This window comes from Morone saxatilis, unplaced genomic scaffold (assembly GCF_004916995.1).
Source record: "Morone saxatilis isolate NCDOM2014 unplaced genomic scaffold, NCSU_SB_2.0 Contig23, whole genome shotgun sequence".
NCBI classification, from domain to species: Eukaryota; Metazoa; Chordata; class Actinopteri; family Moronidae; genus Morone; species Morone saxatilis.
This window is the reverse complement of record NW_023339796.1, coordinates 1687590-1707960: the sequence shown is the minus strand read 5'-3', so window position 1 is coordinate 1707960 and position 20371 is coordinate 1687590. Positions and strand designations below refer to the sequence as shown.

Genomic DNA, 20371 nt, shown 5'->3' with positions numbered 1-20371 from the left:
CCTGATTTCCCATGTGTGGATTTGTTTGTTGGGTTAGGCGTTGGATCGATTGGACAATGAGGGACCGTACAGGAAGAAGGATTTTTGCTTGATTTAATAGTCATAAAAAGTAAGAATGCAACAGAATAGAATCTCCAAGACGGCAGCGGAGGGGGGGGGGGGGGGCGGAACTAAGGGCTGAACACCGGGGAGAACTGTTTTTTCCGATTATTTTTGGACAGAGAGAGCAGGTGAAATTTATTATGGGCTTTGGGCGTAACAACCTGTGTAAAACAGACAAAGCAGGTGAAGTGAGTCACTCAAGCCAGAGGACAGATTCAAAATTTTCTTTTCAAAGTTTTTTTATCATGACACATAGAAATAGAATGGTTCTTTGCTAGGTCGGATTAAGAAAAGGATCAATTTAACTGCGACGTGTTTCGTATAATAGTTTAAAAGACCTGTAGAATTTCAGTAGTGCTGACTCTCATTTTACTACCACAGCCATATAGGTCTGGGCTGTGGAGGATTTGTTTATGAGCATATCCTGATTGAGTCGTGATGCTGTTTGTCTTCTGCTTTCTTTCTCTCCTGTCTGTGTTGGGCATCACCTCCGCCGTCATCGGTTATCTGTCTCATCAACGTCGGTGCGAGGACTTTTAATAGGCTCAGTGGTACTTAACTGATTCTAATATTTTATTACATGTACTACAGAGGTCTTTTTCGTCATTGAAATCCTCCCTGAATTTATCCTATATACCTTTATGTTGTCTGATTTTGGTTTGATTGCTCTTTTCTTTTATTTTGTAATTCTTGTCTTCTTGTGTCTGGTTTTGAACTCAACTTCCTGTCTTTTGTCTGTTTTCCCCTCCCGTTTTGTGGTTTTCGCTGCTTCCTGATTATGTCACGTGTTCTCTCCTGTCCTTCCTCCCTTTGGTATTGATCTGTGTTTCCCTTCTTTTTGTCTGTTTCGCCCGCGAGTTGTTAGCCCTGTGTGTGCTGGGCGCGCCTTCCCCGTGTTTCCTTGTTAGATTTATTGCATATATGCAGTGTTTTTAATGGCCTGATTAATATCAATTAATCTGTTCTGGGTACTCTTGCATTTGATGTCCAAATCCTGATTTGTCAAAGCATACGCAACAAAAAACTCCACACATGGGAACAGGGAAAATGGCTAAAATTAGGGGGCGGGGGGCAGTACAACTGGAAAGCGACAAAGGACAGGCGTGATTTAAGAAGGAAGGGGATTACAAATTAAACAGAAAAGCACCAAACCCAAGATCCATGATTGTTGTGTGTTTTCTCACGCCTCCGGTCTTTTATATTCCTCCTTCCCAAACTAGACGTAAAGGAGGTATCGGTTATTTTCTCAAAATTAAAGTCTTTCGTGATTCTTATATTTAATGGGATCTTCCCTGCGTCTTTTAGTTATTTTTAGTCAACACTCACCAAAAATTTTTTTCCTATCCTTTTTATAAGCCACTACCACTTCTTTTATTTTTTTTTGTCGTGTAAGACATGCAGGTTGCGTTCTTTCTGGTCACTGATCATTCATTATCGGTGTTTTCCAATTAGTCTTTTTTTACCTCGTTGAGTAATATTGTCTTCTTCCTCTGTATTGCCTTGGTTTTTCGTCCACTCTACATTCCTGGCGCCTCAGCCTCAACCCCCTTTTTTGGTGGTTTTTGTCTGTCCTGAGAGTGTAGGGCCCCCAGGTTTTCCCCCATCCCTGATCAAGACCTTTCCCCTCCTCCTCCCTCCCTCCTCCTCCTCCTTTTTGCGCCTCTTCCGCTTCTCGCTCCTTAGACACAAATCACTCGCGTTCCTCCCTCCCTCCTCCCTCCTTCTCGCTCCTCCTCCTCTTCCTCTCTCTGCCTTCGGCTCTTTTTGTGTGCGCGCCAGATTTATGTTAATTGTTGATTCTTGAGTATTGTTTGCGGGCCTGGTGGTTTGACGCAGGGGGTTGGGGAGTATTGCTTTTGTTCTCACGTTTTGTTTTCCCTTTTCGCTTTTTTCATATTTAAGGATACTCTGTGGTGCTCGCTTTGCTTAAGTGCCCGCCACACCACCCGCACGCCTTTATTTCACCAACTCTCTCTCTAGATCCGTAAATGAACCTCGCTGTCTTGGGTTGTGGTAGTTGTGTGGTTGGGTTCTGTTATTTTTTTTCTTCACGGTCCAGCTGGGACCCGGCGCGCCTCGGCTGGCGTTCGTGCGGTCTCTCTTGCTGCCCTCCTTTAAGTCCCTTTTTTTGCTCCCATCTCTCTCTCTTTTCTTACACCCTCTTGCCTCAGTCGTACTCGTGCGACCTCCAACTCTTGAAGGGGTGTGGCCCGGGAGGCGAGGGAAGTTTCAAAATGCCGCTTGGGTTTTTTATACCTTCTCGGCTTTTTTTTTCCTTCCTCTTCCCCATTCCTTCAAGGTTTTGCAAAGGGAGAGGCTCGCTAAGGCGGATTTTATTTTCGTTTCCGTTCCGATTTGAGGTTTATCAGAACTGACAATGGCCGCCTCCGCTCTGTTACAGTCTCTCCCCGCAACAGAAAGACAAACTCTGCAGTGAGTACGTAGTTGTTGCGCTTTCCTGGCTAGAAGGGTCTGGCTTATTGTGTTGTACAAAAGAAAAAAAAAAAGGCACAAACTGGTGCACCAGCATAGAAGGTGTGTGGAGGATGAGCCGCTGTCCACATTCTTTTCCTTCTTGTGCGGGCAAGGAAAGAGAAAGTGTGTATCTAATCGTCGTCACACAAAAAAAAAGTAGAGACTTTCTTGCGCTTTTTGTTTCTAGAAATTTGGTAGAGGAGGAGGAGGGAGAGGAAGAGGAGAAAAAACGGGTGGACAGAAAACAAATTAAATGTTTTTTTTTCTTTCTCTTGTTCTTTGTAGATTTAATTGTTGCCCCCACTTCTCTCTCTCTCTCCCTCTCTCTCTCTCTCTCTGGTCTCTTTTCCCTCCCAGTCAGTTTCTCTGTTTCTTTGAGATGTCTTCCTTCCTCCTTAACATCTATTTTTTACCTCCACTCTTTTCACATCGTCTCTGTCTTCCTGCTGCTTCTATCAACTAATGGTTTGGTACCTGTAGTTATTAGTTATGCTTCTCTGACATTATAAGGCGACGTGAGGTCATTATAAATGGGACTTATAGAAGTAATTAAAGTTTATTTGCCAGCCAGCAGATATTAGTCTTAGACAGAAATGTTGTTCAGTAAAGTCACATTAATATATATAAAGATTATGTAATATATTATTCATTCATCTTTATTCATTTATCCACATTAAGAGCGTCAAACCTCAGAACTCCCTTAAGTCATCACTTGAATATAAGTTACTATAAGAGATGAACAGTAACCTTGCTGACGTTCCATTTTAAAAAGAATCTTCACTCATAATTGTGTCTTTACAAATAGTAAGAATAACTAAAATCAACAACAAAATACAAATACAGCCAAAATATGGACCTTTCCAGGACATTTTCTTACACAATACAGGACATCCCTTGCTTACAAGCAGTCATATAAACTGCAGTAACAGTTCAAATCAAATAGAATTAATCTTTTTTTTACAGAAAATTCATCCTCTAGAAAGTGCAATTAACATTACAGTGCAGATATTTATCAACCACAGCAACAAGAAATTTGATTAAAAACATCACTGCAAGTCAGTTCTACTTTGCGTAATACCGTTTATCCTCCACTCCAAGGTTTGTGTAGGCAATCTGAATGAAGAGCTAAAATACAAAAAAAGCCAGGAAAACATGGATAATTTCCAGACTATTTGGTCATTTTAATTAATTTCCAGGATTTCCTGATGTTAGTGCACTTCAGGCACAGTTTCTCTGTGTTTGTCTCTAAACGAGGTAATAATCTGTTTGTAATATATCACAATGTCTGCTAATCTGACCGCTGTTTGGCCAGAGGTCATTCAGCCGACTGCCGGCAGCCACACTTTCGTTAGCTGCGGGGCATCTTGCCAGTCTGGCACGCAGTCAGGCTGATTGGCAAATATACAGGGGACCCCGACACACACACACACACACCCACAAACACACACACACAGAGGCATGTCAGATTTTGGCAGGGGCTGACGGAGCTCTGGTAGGCAACCTTCATGAGCTCAAAGGCTACAGGACGACTATCAAAGCCTGACAGGGAGCTTTAAGATCGGCTCAGTTTCTTTTAGAAAAGGCCACAAACATGCGGGCCTGTGATTTCCCTCACAAAGTCCTCTCCAACAGTTTCCTTTCCCTCTTTATCTTTTTTTATCCCGACAACAAAACACCACCACCTAGCAGTTTGTAGAGTCTGTGTGTGTGTGTTTGTTTGAGCAAAGAGGATGAATGTAATCGCCTTTCGCTGTTCTGAAGGGAGTCGGTATAAAACACCAGATTGACAGATGTTAGCTGGATTATCTTGGTGGCGCTTTGAACACAATCCAACACCATTTCATATGTGTGTGCTTTTGTTTGTTTGTGTGTGTGCGTATGACAGGTGCCAAGGAGATTGATATTGCAGCAACTCTGGAGCACCTGCGGGACCAGAGGCCGGGAATGGTTCAGACCAAGGTAACACACACACACACACACACACACCTGAATCTGTCCGTTCAGGTGGAAAACGTCACAGGCCACAGAAAGTGATACACTGTACAAACAGAAGCTTAGACTGTTAAAATCTAACATTTACATTTTAAAGAGTGTGATGAGGTCATTGCATTAATATACACATAGAATAGGTCAAGTAAGGAGCTTTACACACAGCATGTCCCCATTGACATATAAAAGATGGAGGAAATTACAGATCCTAAAAAGTGAAGCCAAAATATATTGATTGCCCCCTGGTGGCAGATGTTCAAGTGTTCATTTTTCTGATAAGTTTGGTTGTAATTAATACATTGACTTTGATACGGTGGTGCCAACCCTGATCACTACTGGGCTCCAAATGAGGTCACCAGTGTAAGATAAAACAGAGATGCCCTGCGTTTAAGATTGGAGAAATAATTATTGTAACAGTGTGCCGTCACCTAACACTGCAAGATTACAAAATGTAGCATCGGTCTCATGATCGCGCTGATCAATATTTATTTATTAGTCACGTTGACATGTGACATTACATAATTTTTGGTGTTATTCATTGGGCTGATTCATTGCAGTGAAGGCTGTAGTAGCTGTGATGAAATATATTCCATTACTGTTAGATTTGCAGTCATTACTGGTCTTCTGAAAGCGCCACTGCTGCGTCACTAACTTCCCCAACGCCGATGAGAACGGCACACTAGTTAAAAACCGTAAGCAAAGATCATTGTAAGCACATTGTCTAACAGACAGGTGTCCTCTGTCAATGCTAAAGGTGCTTCTGCACTGTCAGGAGGAAAAAAAATGTTGTGTTAGGTGTTTGAAACATGTCATCTCATCGTTGACAGTTTGCTAGGGTCAAACTTGTGACCTTCCCGTCACAGTACGGCCTCTCCTACAATCAGTCGAGCCTCCATTAAAACTTCATTGTGTTGGAAAGTTTCAGGTTGGCTGGTAGTCTTTATTCCTCGTTTCTGAGATAGGCTGGATTTGCAGTTTTTTGGGACTCATTCCTCCACATCAGGCAAGATCAATCGATTTCTAAAAAGTAATTGAACAGGTATTATAGTCAGGTCTGCCCAGATCATAGAGGAATATGTACAGAATTCAAATAGGGGGTTAAAACTCTGGAGAACCATGGAGAGTTATTATTAGAGTGAATGGAAGAGGTCACAAAGTTAAACATATTGTAAAGTTAGGAATCCTTTTAAACAAAATTACCATATACTGTAAATCACACTTCTGCACAGACCTCAGAGCTTTACCTGAAACAACTAGAGTCATTCCTTGTCACACTGTACGCAGGCCGATGCCAGGTCAGTCTGGAAACTTCAATTACCGGCTGATCTGTGAACATAATTAGAAAGAAAAGCCAAGATGTGTGTAAAACATTGGTGGTATCGATCGGGGCTTTATTAAACCATGTATCCTGAGCTAGCTGCTGTCACGGCTCTCTCACACATTGATTCCCCTTGTGGTCAGGGAGTCCCAGCCTCAGCACTCGGATTTCATTTCTGATTTTGATGAGGAAAGGTGTTGTTTGGACCATTAATCTTCCGCTTCCTGGACTGATACAATAAACTAAAGGTTAAGCATGTGTAGGTCTTCTAAACACAACTAAATATGACTTTTTAGATAAACAACACATACCACTGTTCTTTGCTGCCTAATGTTTTATTATATAATTCTCGCATTTGAGCACATTATCATTACTAGATATATTGAAACAGTTATCAGATCCAATACTGTGCTTATGTACTTGTAATTGTAATCATAAAACTACTCCGATACTGCGCCTGAACTCTGATCGGGCAAAAAACCCAAACCAAGCCCGCACCATGAAGGTTTTGTGTCTTTGCCTGATCCAGCAGGTTGTTTTGGGTCCTACCGGGTTCGGGCAGAGAACCAAAGCTTTGCTGAGCAGGTAGACGAAGGGGAAACATTAGCAACATTTAATTTGTCAAAGTCAGAAAGTGAACATCTGATGGAAATAAAACATGTTTTCAAAGTCATTGTACTCATATCGGTACTTGGTATTGGCAAGTACACATGTAAGTACTTGGATTTGGTCTGAAACAAAAAAGTGTATTTTTTTTTCAGCCCTGAGTTATGTCTGCAGGCTTAATCTCAGGCAGCATACATTCCTCCATCAATCACAGTGTTAGGGAAGCACGTATGTAGACTGAGAGGCAAAACTCGGGGCAATAAAACACACTTTTTTCCGTATATCTTCACATACCTTTGATGTGAGGCTTTCTTTAAAGTTCTGGAAACAGTTTGTGTTTGTCCCTTCATCATGACAATGCCCACGTCCACAAAGCCGGCTCCATGAAGAAATTGGTTTTCACACTCGCAGAGTCCTTCCTCAAGCCCTTCTAACACCTTTGGGATGAACTGGAACGCCGACTGTGAGCCGGAACTCGTTACCCAACATTAGTGTTCACTGGTGCTCTTGACTGAAACCAGGCTGCAGATTAATGCTCATGATTTTCAACTGAGGTGTTAGTTAGTAATGTATCAAGATTTTTTTATCAACTCAGAGCTTCTCTCAGCTGGACACCAAGGGGACACTGTTCAGAGAGATTTCAGTTAGTAAATCGAACTAAAACTATACAAGTGTTGGGAACAAAAGTAGCATTTTGTAGGACTTTTGTGAACTAGCCAAAGCTGATCATCCAAGTTGTTGAACACCAGGTTCATCATCTTGCCAAAGGGTTCTTTGGCAGCTCGTATCCCTGAAATTAAACTTGTGACTAATACACTTCACTCCAGACTGTTGCTTCTCCAAGTGTGTTTCAGTACTTTAAACTTTTTCCCGTTTCTTTGTCTCTCTGCAGGACCAATTTGAGTTTGCGCTGACGGCCGTTGCGGAGGAAGTGAACGCCATTCTGAAAGCTCTTCCACAGTAGGAAGGAGCACCTCCTTCTGATGGACCTCCTCATTCTCCTCTACTATCTAACCTAGAGGATGGTCCCAATTATTATGTTTCCTCGTCCCGTCTCCTGTCATTCTCCCCTTCTGTCTTGTCCTACATGTCATCCCAGTTTCTCCGGTCTCCTTTTCTTCCTTCAGTCTAATTGTTTTTCATTTTATCTTGTATTTCCTGTCCACTCCTCCTCTTCTCTTTTTTCACATTGTGTTGTTGCTCCCTGTTTTCTTGTTTCTGTCTTTACCTACCTTTTCCTTTTTACTTCCTCTTGTGTCCTCCAAATGGCGATTGTCTCATTCTTTACTTTTATCCAATCCTTCATCTTCTATTTTTAAATATCTCCTCCTTTTCTCTCCCTTTGTTTCCTTATTCTCCTCCTGCCTCCTCTCCTCTTAGTTCATCCTTTCACTTCTTCTCATCTCCCTCTCACCTTCCATCTTAGTAAACATTGTGCCAGGAAACCATTGAACCAATCCTGTACATAGATAGACCTTCCTTCTATTGTAAACGATCCATGCAGCCTGTTTTCCAAAGTGACATTTAAACATGTTTTGATAGCTTGATAAAAATGTTTCTCTATGTTCTGTTAAGAGTATGTTTATCACTGTTTATGTTTCTAGGCGAGGTTGACCTCATGGGCGTCAGTTGGGTATGGCAGGATTTGGGAATCATTATTACTGTAGTTGTACTAAAGCTCTGACCATCCAACCAAAATCACTTTTATCAAAATGAAAACACATGTTTTTATAATTCTAAATTGAATAAATGTGACGATATCATCTTGGGCTCTACAACAGACATTTTTCACCATTTTCTGAAACTATATTGACTAAACTAAGTCCAGAAATGAATCAGTAATGAAAACAATCATTAACTGCGGCCCTAGATATGCATATAATTTCCCAAATAATGTTCAATGTAAGTATTTCCCACTTTGCTATTTCACCAAATTGACGCCCTTGACTGGTCTTTTGAGTGTGTGTGTGTGTGTGTGATGTTGATCATCATGTTCGTATCACAAAAATCGTATTTGTGTCTGATTTTTAGTGCTATGCTTTCTGATGTGTTTTCATGCAGTATGCTAGAGTGTCACAGTGTAACTCATCCATGCCAGTAAGGTAGATATGAGGCAAAATACTCTAAAAGAGTGATTTCATCTCCCGTTGAGGATTATTTTTCTTAACAGCAAGTGATGAAAAACTGCCAGTAGAATGTTGTTTTCAAAGTGTGGAGCAACTCCATGAAACATCTGCAATTTCCCACTTATTTTAAGAAAAATAATAGATGCTGGTACAGAATGTGAGGTGAAATAACATGGATATATATTTTTTTCAATGTGTAATTTTCATTATCCCAGTAGAAGCAATATTGTGTTTCTTCAACCTGAATCGTTATTTCTTGTGGACAACCAATATTGTGGCTTGTCAGTGAAGTTACACTCATGTCTGCCTTAATAAAAACACAGTAGAAGGATTGGTAAGTGTGTCCAGCCACCTGGAAACGAGTGCTAGTGTGCAACGCTTCATTTTAAAATGGCCTTATTCCAGCGGATTAACCTGTGGATTAAAGGTTTGCTGTGCTGCTACTTAATGAAAATCACTCTGATAAACACTGAAGAACGTGCTGTCTTTAATAATCTGGGGGCAGGAAGTTACCATCTGTCCAAAAGTTTGTGAGAGAAGTGTGAATTGTGTTCTTTAAATAATGAATCATTAATTACTTTGAACTACAGAGCACTGGAATGAGGCCATTTTACAATAAAGTGTCTCTGACTAGAAGTTTTATGATAAAAGAGGATAGTCTTGCTTCTGAATAGCAGTTCTTCTATGTAGCATTAATGGATGATTTGTACATGTACAGTAGCTGAACCTTTATTGCATTGAAACTAGTTTGCAGTGACACTCGTTAGCTGGTTTTCCCAAAACCATCTTAAGACTAGCTAGGTTTTTGTTCTGTAGTAAATGAAAGGAGCATGTTTAAACCCATTTACTACAAACTACTTGTTCTTTACGTTGCTGCTAACCAAATCATGTTCCTGTCTTGTGAACGTGTTATTTAATCTATATTCCAGGCAGCCTGTTGGTTTCCGTTTTCTGTCGAGGATAAGAATCTATTAGTGGAGTAATTATTGTTACAAGATAATGCAGAGTGGATTTTGAAGAGTCTGCTAGTTGATTATCCGATTGTATGGAAATGAATGGAACCCAGTGGCTGCCATGAAAGCAGACTACATTAAAAATCTGTAACTTTCCGTCATGCATTAGATGCAATCACTCACACTAGTCTGAGCCGTGGTGCATTTTTGTACTTGGCTTATTTAAGACTCCCACTGCACAATTAGAGGCCTGCTTAGGCTTTTAAACAACAATAACATTATTCATAAGTGTGTATTGGCCATTTCTGATGTCGAATACAAGCCTAGAGATCATTTTGTTTTTCTTGGCTTTCCCAACACAAGAGATCTCTCAAGGAAAAGGCTTGGTTTTACCCATAAATCACTGCGTTTGTGGGCTGAGAGAAATAATACTCACAAACTACTACTTGTGGTAGTTTTGTGGTAAATATTCGTTGACTTGGATAACATTCAAAGCTAGTTCTAAGAGAACAGAGCTCAAGAGAACAAAACACTACTAACATTTGGGGTGAACACATCCATGAAGATGACTTTGGGAAACAGCTCATAGTTTGTGGAAAATCAACTTAATTTCACTACTTTCGATAGGCTGACAGATCCTATCATTCAAATTCTACTTCAGTATGTTTAATCATATCTGAATCACCAATAATATGACTTGCATACACTATGCTACAAGTGCATGGCTATTTACTTAGCGCGCTGTACTTTCCTGTGGCCTCAAGACAATCTTAGCAAAGCTCTTCAAGCAAACAAACAAATGTTGGTTATCTCTTCACTTTATTTCAGACTATGTATTGCACAAGAAGCTCCAAGTGCACCTTAACAGTGCAAAAGCCAAGGATTATCATCTCTAAACAGTGCAGATCATGGTTAAAGCGAGTTAAAAGGTGGTGCAGTATCAATATGATGCAACACCGCAGCAAGCCGGTGTCATGTTGTTGGAGTCGACTCCATTTTTCATCACAAAAGTGAAACATGCTGCAAGAAATGCTCGTTATAACAGCTTGTTTGATGTAGAATGAGATCTTAATTTGTCTGCCTTTTTAAAGATACTGTCATGTATGTTATAAAGATGTGGAAATAAGTGAAAGTGAAATTTTCTGATTCTACCGGCCATTTTTAATGAGTCAAACTTGTTATTATGGGTGTTTTTTCTTCATGGAGGATGCTCAGTAGGTCATATCCCCCAATGCTGTTATTTATTTCACACACTCAATATCAAATATCAATAGATGGCTGGTCTGTTGCATTAACACTGTACATAAACAAAATAAAAACAAAAACAGAAGATATTTTGTTCTATTGGTGTAAACAACTTGTGAATAAAGTGTCATTGTTGATGCAGTATCGTAATGCAATCCTGACTTGTGAGTTTTGTCTCCTTTCTCTGTCTTACCACTGCCGTACATAAAACTTATGCTTGGGGCGTAACTGTACACAATAATTTTTTACCATCTGGGTGGGCGGTGAAACATCTGTTTTATAGAGCTCTGAACAACCGGCTGCATTTTAAATCAGATACAGTGTCGCTAGGTTAGGCCTGATAGAAAGCGTCATCATGTTTGCAGCTCGTCATTCACCATTTTCCAAACTTTTTATTCTACACTCATCCAGTGAAAGTTTTCTGAGAACACCTACTCTTGTCCTTCAGCAGCTCTCTGTTTCTCATTCACAATTTTACACTTCAGAGTTACTCGCAGGGAAGAGCTACACTTCAGTCTTTCCACTGATAATCGCAGGTCACACAGAAGTCATGATCGGTAAACGTATTAAGTCTCAGGGTCAGTTCGCTTTCGCTTTGTTCAAGAGGAAAATGAAAAAAATGCAAAAGCTTTTCTTTTATAGATTTTAAATTAGTACACAAGTACACAGTGGCCATAATTCCAGCTATAAAAAGTCACTGAAGGATTTGCATCTTGTCAAAAAGTACGCTAAACAACAATAAGCAATAAGTCCATATTGCTCCATCCATTCCTACGCATTGCTTACTTACTTAGGGGTCACCAAAGCTTCACAGGAGGTTGCGAGGCCTTGAATTTAAGGGGTGAAAGAAAAAACAGTAGGCCTGTATCTCAGCATTTTAAACACTGTATTTGTCAAAAAAGAAGCCTATTAAGTATGTATGATTGTAATAATAAAATTAAAAAGAAAAGTTCCCTAAAATTATTAGGATGCTGAATCTGCTCAAAATTCATCCAAATGGCTCAGTTATTGTGTTCACTATCTGGGTTCATTGTACAGTTTGTCAGTTGTTCTGTATTGTTATTGTAATGCATTGAATATAATATGAAATATCCATTAAATATGTCATGTAGTCAGTGGTCCATTAACTCAATGATAGGAAAGGTTGGGAACCATCCACCTGCACTAGGACAGCACAACTCAAGCCACTGGAAAATGGAAACAACTAGTGACACCAATCATGAAACCAAACCACGTGAGAAGTAATGTAAGCGTAAAGCAGATTCAACGCCACGGATAATAAAATCCATGATAAAAGGTTTGGCTGACTTTGTAAAATGCAACGGCTATGCAGAGAAAAATATGTGACTATGAAGTTGCTCGATGTTCCATTTTGGAGATGGAGACCAGCCCCTTCTCCTAGAAATCGTTATAACTAATTTACAACAGAAAATACGTTCTTAGGGAAATGTATTGAACAAATATCTTTATCTAAACACTCGTAGTGACTGCAGCATTTTTTATTAGCATTTAACATTTTCCCTAACCTTAACCAACATTACTGTGGTGCAACAGTCCTCTCCAACCACCTCCTTGCAACTCGGCCATGTTGCATAAATGTAGTATTTCATAAAAGGTTTGTGATATACAAATGTAATTTCTAGGAGACAGAGATGCTGGAACTGAACCGTACAGTAAATGTGCTGTAACACCAAAAATATGAGCTAAAACAAGCTAAAAAGCTCCACACAGCTGCAGAGTTTAGACTAATTCTACATGATTGGAGCACTAAGAGCAACCCATGTCGTCATCTGCTTTTTTCACAGCAGACATTCTGATTTTTAAAACTATGAACATTTCAGATGGGTTTGATTGTTTGTTATTAACGGTTGTAACAATCAGCCCCTCAATTTAAAAGCCTTTCTGTTGCCATAATGCAATTTCTATGTTTTCTTTACACATAGGCATGACACCAGCGTGGCATTATTATTCACCCAGTGTCTTTTTAGATGAAGCGGAGTGGATGAATAGCTTTTTTAGAGTGCTTATTCAGGTGAAACAGCAGCTTGGTATTGATCGTGGAGAAAACGACCTCGGTACATAAGCTAGTGTTGCTGGCCAGCAGTGTTGACTTAGAGAGTAGGAAGTAGGGAAATCGATTTAGCGAGATGCTGCTTTCTTCAATGATGAGTCATATGAGGAGATTTAGAGTGTCTAAGTGTTGTATTTTCACACCAAGCTGAACACGGACGGCATCTTCCACCGTTCTATATGCAGACTCACAGCAGCAGGGATCAGGATGGATCTGAGAAAGATGCCTTGAAGTAGGAGCCAGCAAATGTGCAGAAGTTTTGGGTCTTAGATTTGGTTCACATGATAGCAGCTTCATTGAAGACTTCATTAGATGAAAAAAAATCTTTCTTCTTCTTTGAATTATCTTTGAAAAGGTGCTATTCAGATACACTTTACTTGGTTTACCTAGTGTTTCCAGTAATTTGCATTGTGGCTTACTTTTTAATGGGAATTTAAAGACTACACCCTAGAATGTAGTGATGCAGATAGTTTTGGTTTTATTGTCCGAGGTGACTGAGACTTCAGCCACTAGCCCCATTCAACAGTGGTTAATAGAAAATTGTGTGCACACAACCATTAAAAAAGCAACATTTTAAACTTTCAACTTCAACATTTGCCATTGTTTATCAATGGTGGGTTATTATAGGATGACTTTAGGTGGTCTGATACCTGCCAGTCGGCGTTGCACCTGTCGTTGTTGGCTGTGGATGTGAGTGACACCGGCACAGGCGTAGACAGGAGGTTTCTGGTGGGACTGAGCATCCGATTTCTTATTTGTCCAAGAAACTTGATTGCTATGAGAAGTATTCCATAGTGCATTAGTTAGTGCTGCAGCTCACAACTGTCCTCGTGTTTTCAGAACCAGCCATTCCCTCCCAGTCCATCAGTGTGTTTCTGACTTTTTTTTACATCACATGACCTCCACGCCCATCTGCACCTGCTCCCGCTTCTCTAATTAACTCCCCAGAAAATATACCTGCCCTTTAGCCTTGATTCCCTGCCATACTGTCTATTGTGCCATCCCAGTTGTAGCATTTTAGCCCTCTGTCCTCTTGCCTTGTTATGACCCATTCCCTGCATTTAATTTGGACTTACGTTGAGCAACGACAGAGTAAACCTTTCTTTGACCTCACTCCTTTTGTCTGCAGCATTTGACTCATCAGTTTTTCTGAGTAGTTACATGAGTGATTACTTCATTTTCAGTGCAGTGTATACAGAAATTCAGAGAAGCCTTTCTTTAAAGACAGAAAACATCTACAATAGGATTGTAGTTGATACATTGCCACTGTAATTGACTAATTCATATTCTTGATTTCAAGGCCAAACCACTGTTGGATTCGGGCTCTCGGTGAAAGAAGCTGTAAAGATGATGAGTTGAGTTTACTATGAAGAAAAAAAATCTCACACACGCTTGTATTTGCAAATATTAAGTTTTCAAGGATGTGGAAATATGTTTATATTCCCTTTGACACGTAGGCCTATTTGAAACAGTACAATGGGGATTTTAACAGGCTTTTAAGGGCCTGTGAGGTCATGAAACTCATTCAGCAAATAAATGAATTTGAGAACTTTTAATGCAAGAAAAAAAGGGGAAAAAAGACGACATAATCGCCTCGACTTTTTTGTCCTTGCAGACAGCAGCATTATGCACTGAGACTTTATTTCACATCTAAACACGATGCCCGAGCATGCAGTAATAATATTACTCAGGCTTTCTGTCCACACGCAGCTTCAGCGGAAATATTGTCAGTTATTCTCCCGCTAGCTAATGAGGTTCCCTGAAAGTCAGCAGTCATGTCTGTGTGCAGTTCAAAATCATCTGCTGCTATTTGTAAAAGCATGGAGTAGCTGTTCGCCGTGTCACTGCCGGGGCTGCTAATGGGACATTGTTATTCTCGCAGCGAGAAGAAATCAGAGAGGCTTATTGCAGTTCACAGACAGATGCAGGAGTTTTGTTCCAAAACGAGACGTCTGCAGTTTAACAACGGCAGTTCAAATGTTTTGCCACCCATTCGTACATTAGTCTGCGAGGAGCATACGCACGCAGTTGGATATTCTGTGAGTGAGTGATCAATAGCAGCCGTCGTGGACAGTCTCTGAAATGTCAGCGTGAATGGCAATCACACACAAACACTGTCATATCACATTTAACTGGTTATTTATCTGAGGGTTTACTGAGCACACATAAAATAAAACTCAGTCCTAAAAACAAGTTTGTAAAATCTTTCACCTGGGAGCTTCCAGCACCAGCAGACTCCTGTCACTGATGTTTTGTGGGTTGAGTACTCGTCTAAAGGGCACAGAGGGGCCTATAATGGCTCCGTTTGCACTTTTACATTAAAGGTTCAGACAGCAAAATCTAGTTTTTACGTGCATGTGCACCACTTTTAGCATTTTTGTTAACTGAAATGAACAATATTTAATTTCTGCCGCTGCTCGGCAAATAAAGGCAGTTCTTAAGACCCAAAAAGTATTTTGCAGATGTAATTAATACGTCTCTACATATCATAGTAATGGTGCAGAGAAAGATTGCACTCTGGAACCTGGTTTTACCCATCAAAACGTCATTGGGCCGCAACAAAAGTTACAGTTTTTATCCAAAACCGATGCTTAATATGTCAGTTTATCAGTTTATTTTACGGAATCATTTTTGTTTTGCTTTTCAAAAATCAAATTTGTTCTGCTGTACAAAACATACTTTATTTTAAAATTCTCAAGTTATTTTTATACATACAGGCTAACTGTAACTAACTAACTGCATACTACATCATACCTGGAGCCTCAAGGCAAGTTTGGTCCCTAGGATTGCCTTCACAACAAGTATAAATCATAATTAAGATTTTTGTTGTAGATAATAAGTTAAAATAGTTTTCTTTTGTCTAACCAAAGCCAAAATGTTTAGTTTACAATACTTACGTACGTAATTTCGACAGTCCAGTTTGAACTGTCTGTCAGTCACAATCCCTGTGTTATTTGTCCCTTTCTGCTCCCACTAGCTCCACCCTGGTGTGCTACACCTGATTGTTAAATGAGGTGCACCTGGCCTGGGAATGAAGCACTATACCAGCATCAGAAGGAGAGGTCTTGCGTCTCGGTTGTTTGTCTCTATGTCTCTGAATCCCACTGATTTGGTTGTTTAAAAGGTGTCTTCTGTGGTTGTTTGGGTCGTAACAAATGGAATGAATGACTTCATGAATTTGTGCATGCAGCGTTAGCGTCTCTTTCTCACCCATCTGTATGTCGAGTTTCAACCAAAATAGAAATCATATAAATTAGCATCACATTTGACATCAAAGATCACCTTTGAACAAAATGGGGGTCACGATCTTGTTCTGTTTATTCTTCTTTTGGTACTGATTGTCCCAGCCTGTCCCGGGAATCCAAGCCGTGCAGTCTTTAAGTAAATGGCCCCTGAACTGCAGGTTTCTGCCGGCTTTCATGTCTAAACTGATGGGTGAGATAATCAGGAGGTTGTTTCACTGGGGGGAAATCTTCGCAGTGAAGGTGACCGAGGGCAGTTTAAATGGTTTGAGCCCAATTTCCAGCAATACTTACGACCCAATTATCATCATACAACGTTCAGGTGTATTTGTACGGCGCTGTGCAGGATTTGAACGATTATCACTTCAACCTGCATCTCAAAGAGACTTGAAGGAAATTATTAAAAATGAAAAAAATAAATAAATTCTTTCATTTAAATCACCCCTCAGATCTCTTCTTATTACTGCCTCGTCCAATTGGATTACCAACGGCCACGGCTGTGACTCTCGCCGCTCCACTCGGTCCCATCTCCCCTGCCCAGTTCACCCGTTGTGAGGACACTTCTGGCATTTAGTTGATCATTTTCATCGGTGTCACACGTGCGGTGGCCCCAATATCGCTCGCCGTCACTCATCATTAGCACGTTTATAAGCACGCGTCCGATGGCGGCCCTCACGGGGAATTTAACCATTTGCATAGAAAAATTGCTTTGCTCCATGCAACGAGAAAGGACTGTTTTGCATAATTACAAATGATGTGCGGCTGCCGGACCAGACTGACATGTGCACGTGGGAGAATTAGGAGGAGAATGGGACAGTGATAGATATGATGTGTGTCGGTGGACATGAAGGACGATCACCGCTGAAAATGCTTTGGTTTCATGTGTTGGAAGGTGGAGACTTATTTTATTTCCTGTGTGTATGTTTTACATACAGCTTTTTTTATTCCTCTTGTTTTTGTATATTATAATATTGTAATAATACATCTTGTTTGATTCATACTATTCCCTTACACCCCAGTATTTGTATGCGTGTGTGTATGTTTAGCACAAGTTACAGAGTGACAAAATACCAATCCGACATACAATGTGATTTATGTTTACATTATATTTACAGATTTTAGCTTTAAACTTTGACTAGAAACAACATTTAATGTTTAAAAGAGAACCTAAAGGTCCAGTGTGTAGGATTTAGTGACATCTAGTTGTGCAGTTGCAGATTGCAGCTACCTTGTGAACGCCCCTATCTAGAGCCAGTTTGGTTTGTCCCTTCTGGGCTACTGACACATTGTGCTTATATGGTCTATACACTTTGGATAGAAGTGTTTGCCCTGTTTCCAGTCTTTACACTACGCTAGGCTAACCGCATCCTTTCTGTACTTAAAGCAAGGGTAGTTAAGGGTAGAAACTAGCAAGAGACGGCTAGATTTCTCCTTTCAGGTCTTCATCCAAAGCCACTCATCCAACACACATCAACACGCAGTGCCTCAGCTCATTCATACGTAGTAGCTGCCAAAAATTCCACCCAAGACCAAACGAACCAGATAATTACCTGTCCTCCAGTTCTCGCTACTGTTGGAAGAGCCGCCCTGATGTTGACTCTGGTTGTTGCTTTATCCAGACTTTTTGTTCAGAACCTTTTTTAACTTCTGTGTCCATTTTCTTTTTATGTAAAAAACGTGCAAACTGTTTTAGGTAAAGGCATTCAGTATTGGTATTAACGTAAGATAATTAGCCTGTCGCTGTCCAGTGATCAGTGGAGAGCTTTACTCTGTCACATGTCACTTATGTGAGCCAACAGTTCCCATCACTATCCAAAATTAGTAAGCCGAATGTAAATTTCCCAAAAGTCCTCAGACCAAAGAGGTGTTGAATAAAAACTTTTTTTAAACAATTAACAACAGCTGCTTTTAAAACATGGCGGTGAGTTTAAATATTGAAAATAGACTCATGTCCTGTTAGACAAATCAGGAAAATGAGCAGTGTTTTTTTTAATGTTCTGTTGGTTAGATACTTTAATACTGTGGTCAGTGTGGTGTAAAAAGCTGTGATTATTTTCATTTTCAACTCACTATGAATTATGTGTTGGTTAAATAATAACTTCTAATAACAGGGTTGAGATCCTCTGTCTACCTCTGCCACAGCTTATGGACGCACACAAACAGCTTTTTCATTCATAAGAGATGTAGGACTGTGATCCTCTTAAACAATAATCTCTCCCAGTGAGCTCAGGATAAATGAATGTTAATTTATCTGAATAGGAAATGTATTTCTAATTCAGAGTCAAAAGCTCACAGTTTCATGAAGTTCTATTTTATTTTTAATCAGCTTCTCTGTAACTGCTCTGTCTGACATTCGGTGCTGGGCAGTGTCCCCGGGGCATGTTTCTGAATTTAGGAACTGAGGTTTGAGTGTCTGACTTCCCGAGTCAGAGCTTATTGCTAGTAGGCAGTGGGAAAGTGCAGGCTAACAGCTGACAACTACACGTGGCTGGGAGGTGAAGTTCTTTGATCAATGCAGTTAATGAAGCATTTTCTTGTCTGTTCTCTGCAGCCACAGATTTCCAGTCGGGAATTAAAACCAGCAACCCTTCTGAGTAAAAACATCCCTACCACCTCAGTGTCCGGCAGGTGCAGCATTGACAGATTTAAGTCTTTACTCTATCTAAGGAATAACCAGGACTCTTCTTGTCAGCTGAAAATGTGATGCTCAGTTTGGATTCTGTTTGGCGTTATTAAGAAGCAGCTCCATGCAGCAGCCACAAACTCCAGTCAGCCCTCCTGCAGGCTGGGACATATATTATGGACTTCACTAGCACTAATCAGTCCCCATGAGATTAGTCAAGAGGACTTTGTCTGTCTGTGCTCAGCATTCACTGGTTTAATGTTGAGTTTCATTAATGTGCCCATGCTGCCAAAGAACTCAAAGCCAGCAAGTCTTTCAACACTGAAAAAGTAAAAAATATATACAAGATGAAACCGAGACCGGTAACTTCCTGGAGTCCAGAGTTTGTTTCTGACCAGTTTGAAGTGTTTACTCTTTAACAATAATCTCTGTTGTGATCATCTCTATATGTAATCAGACCCAATAACCATCTGAGCCTGTCAAAAACAAACACTTTTAGTGGATGTACTAAATAATGTAGCAGCCATTGTAGCCCAGCTAAGGCGTAGAGACCATTTTCACATCAAACTCAGTCAATTAAGGATTTATTTCAACCAAACCAACGTTGGTGATTGTTAGAACAGTATAAAGACAAACAAAGATGGTTTTGATTGAGTTTTGAAGATGAGTTTTTTAGGCTGTGAGGTAAAATTACAGTTTTTGTTGATGGAGTCTGGTGGGCTGGAGTTCCCGTATGTTTTGGTCTGAAATGCTGGTGCTCTAGTGTGACATCTAGAGGCAGTGAATGTTATACATAGAACCTTGAAGAAGTAGGACATAATCCTCCTACATAGCTCACTTTCTACATCCAGGAAAAATAGCGATAAAAAAATGACTGCGTACATGGTGGCAAGCGAGGATGAGATTTATGCAGCTGCATAAATCATTTTTTAAATTGTTGTTTTTCTATTGTTGAGAAAAAACGTCAACTAGCAATCGCTACGGCAGCTTCTGTGTCAACTGAAAATGTCATCAGCGGGACAGATACCTCCCTGGAAGAAATGAGCGTGAATTAATAAAGTAAGACCAAATGGCAATTGGCAGTTGGATTATCAGGCTAGACACTGATAGCATTGTCAGTACAAAATCAATCCTGCCTCCTGAATGTGGCACAGACAGTTCCTCTGCTGTCCTCTCTCAGCATAGAAAGCACAGTAAACAGATAACTGTTAGCAAGATCAAACAGACTGTATGTGATAGATTTCCATGAGGTCTCTATGTCTGAAATGTATTTATCATCATACAACACAACATTCTTACACATAAGTTTTGCAGTTGCTTCATGTTACACACAGAAAAAGATATAGTAAAATAAACCAATATACACAGTTATTTCTATACATATATCTATCTAGTGAACTTTAGTTACCTCCTGGATTTTTCTTTCTTGTTTTGTTGGCCTCAGCTTGTTTTTACCTGGACTCCTCAGCTACCTTCAGTTATTTTGTGTCCCCTGTCTGCATTTGGGTGAACTGAAGCGTAACAGGTTTAACATAATAAAACCTTAAATTAAAGATGCGACTGACTTGACGCTTAAGACCGACATGTTGATTTGTCTGACACAATGTTTAGGAGACGGGGT

The 20371-nt window shown here is 40.1% G+C and overlaps 1 protein-coding gene across 1 annotated transcript in view; it reads left to right on the top strand.

The window, feature by feature from the left end:
* Window positions 1–10958, top strand: part of slco5a1b (solute carrier organic anion transporter family member 5A1b) — a gene marked incomplete in the record, with an annotated part of 195945 nt that extends 184987 nt beyond the window's left edge. The window contains 2 exon segments of the mRNA XM_035671467.1: window positions 4463–4536; window positions 7383–10958. Coding sequence (XP_035527360.1) covers window positions 4463–4536; window positions 7383–7454 — 146 coding nt within the window.
* Between the last annotated feature and the right edge of the window lie 9413 nt (window positions 10959–20371).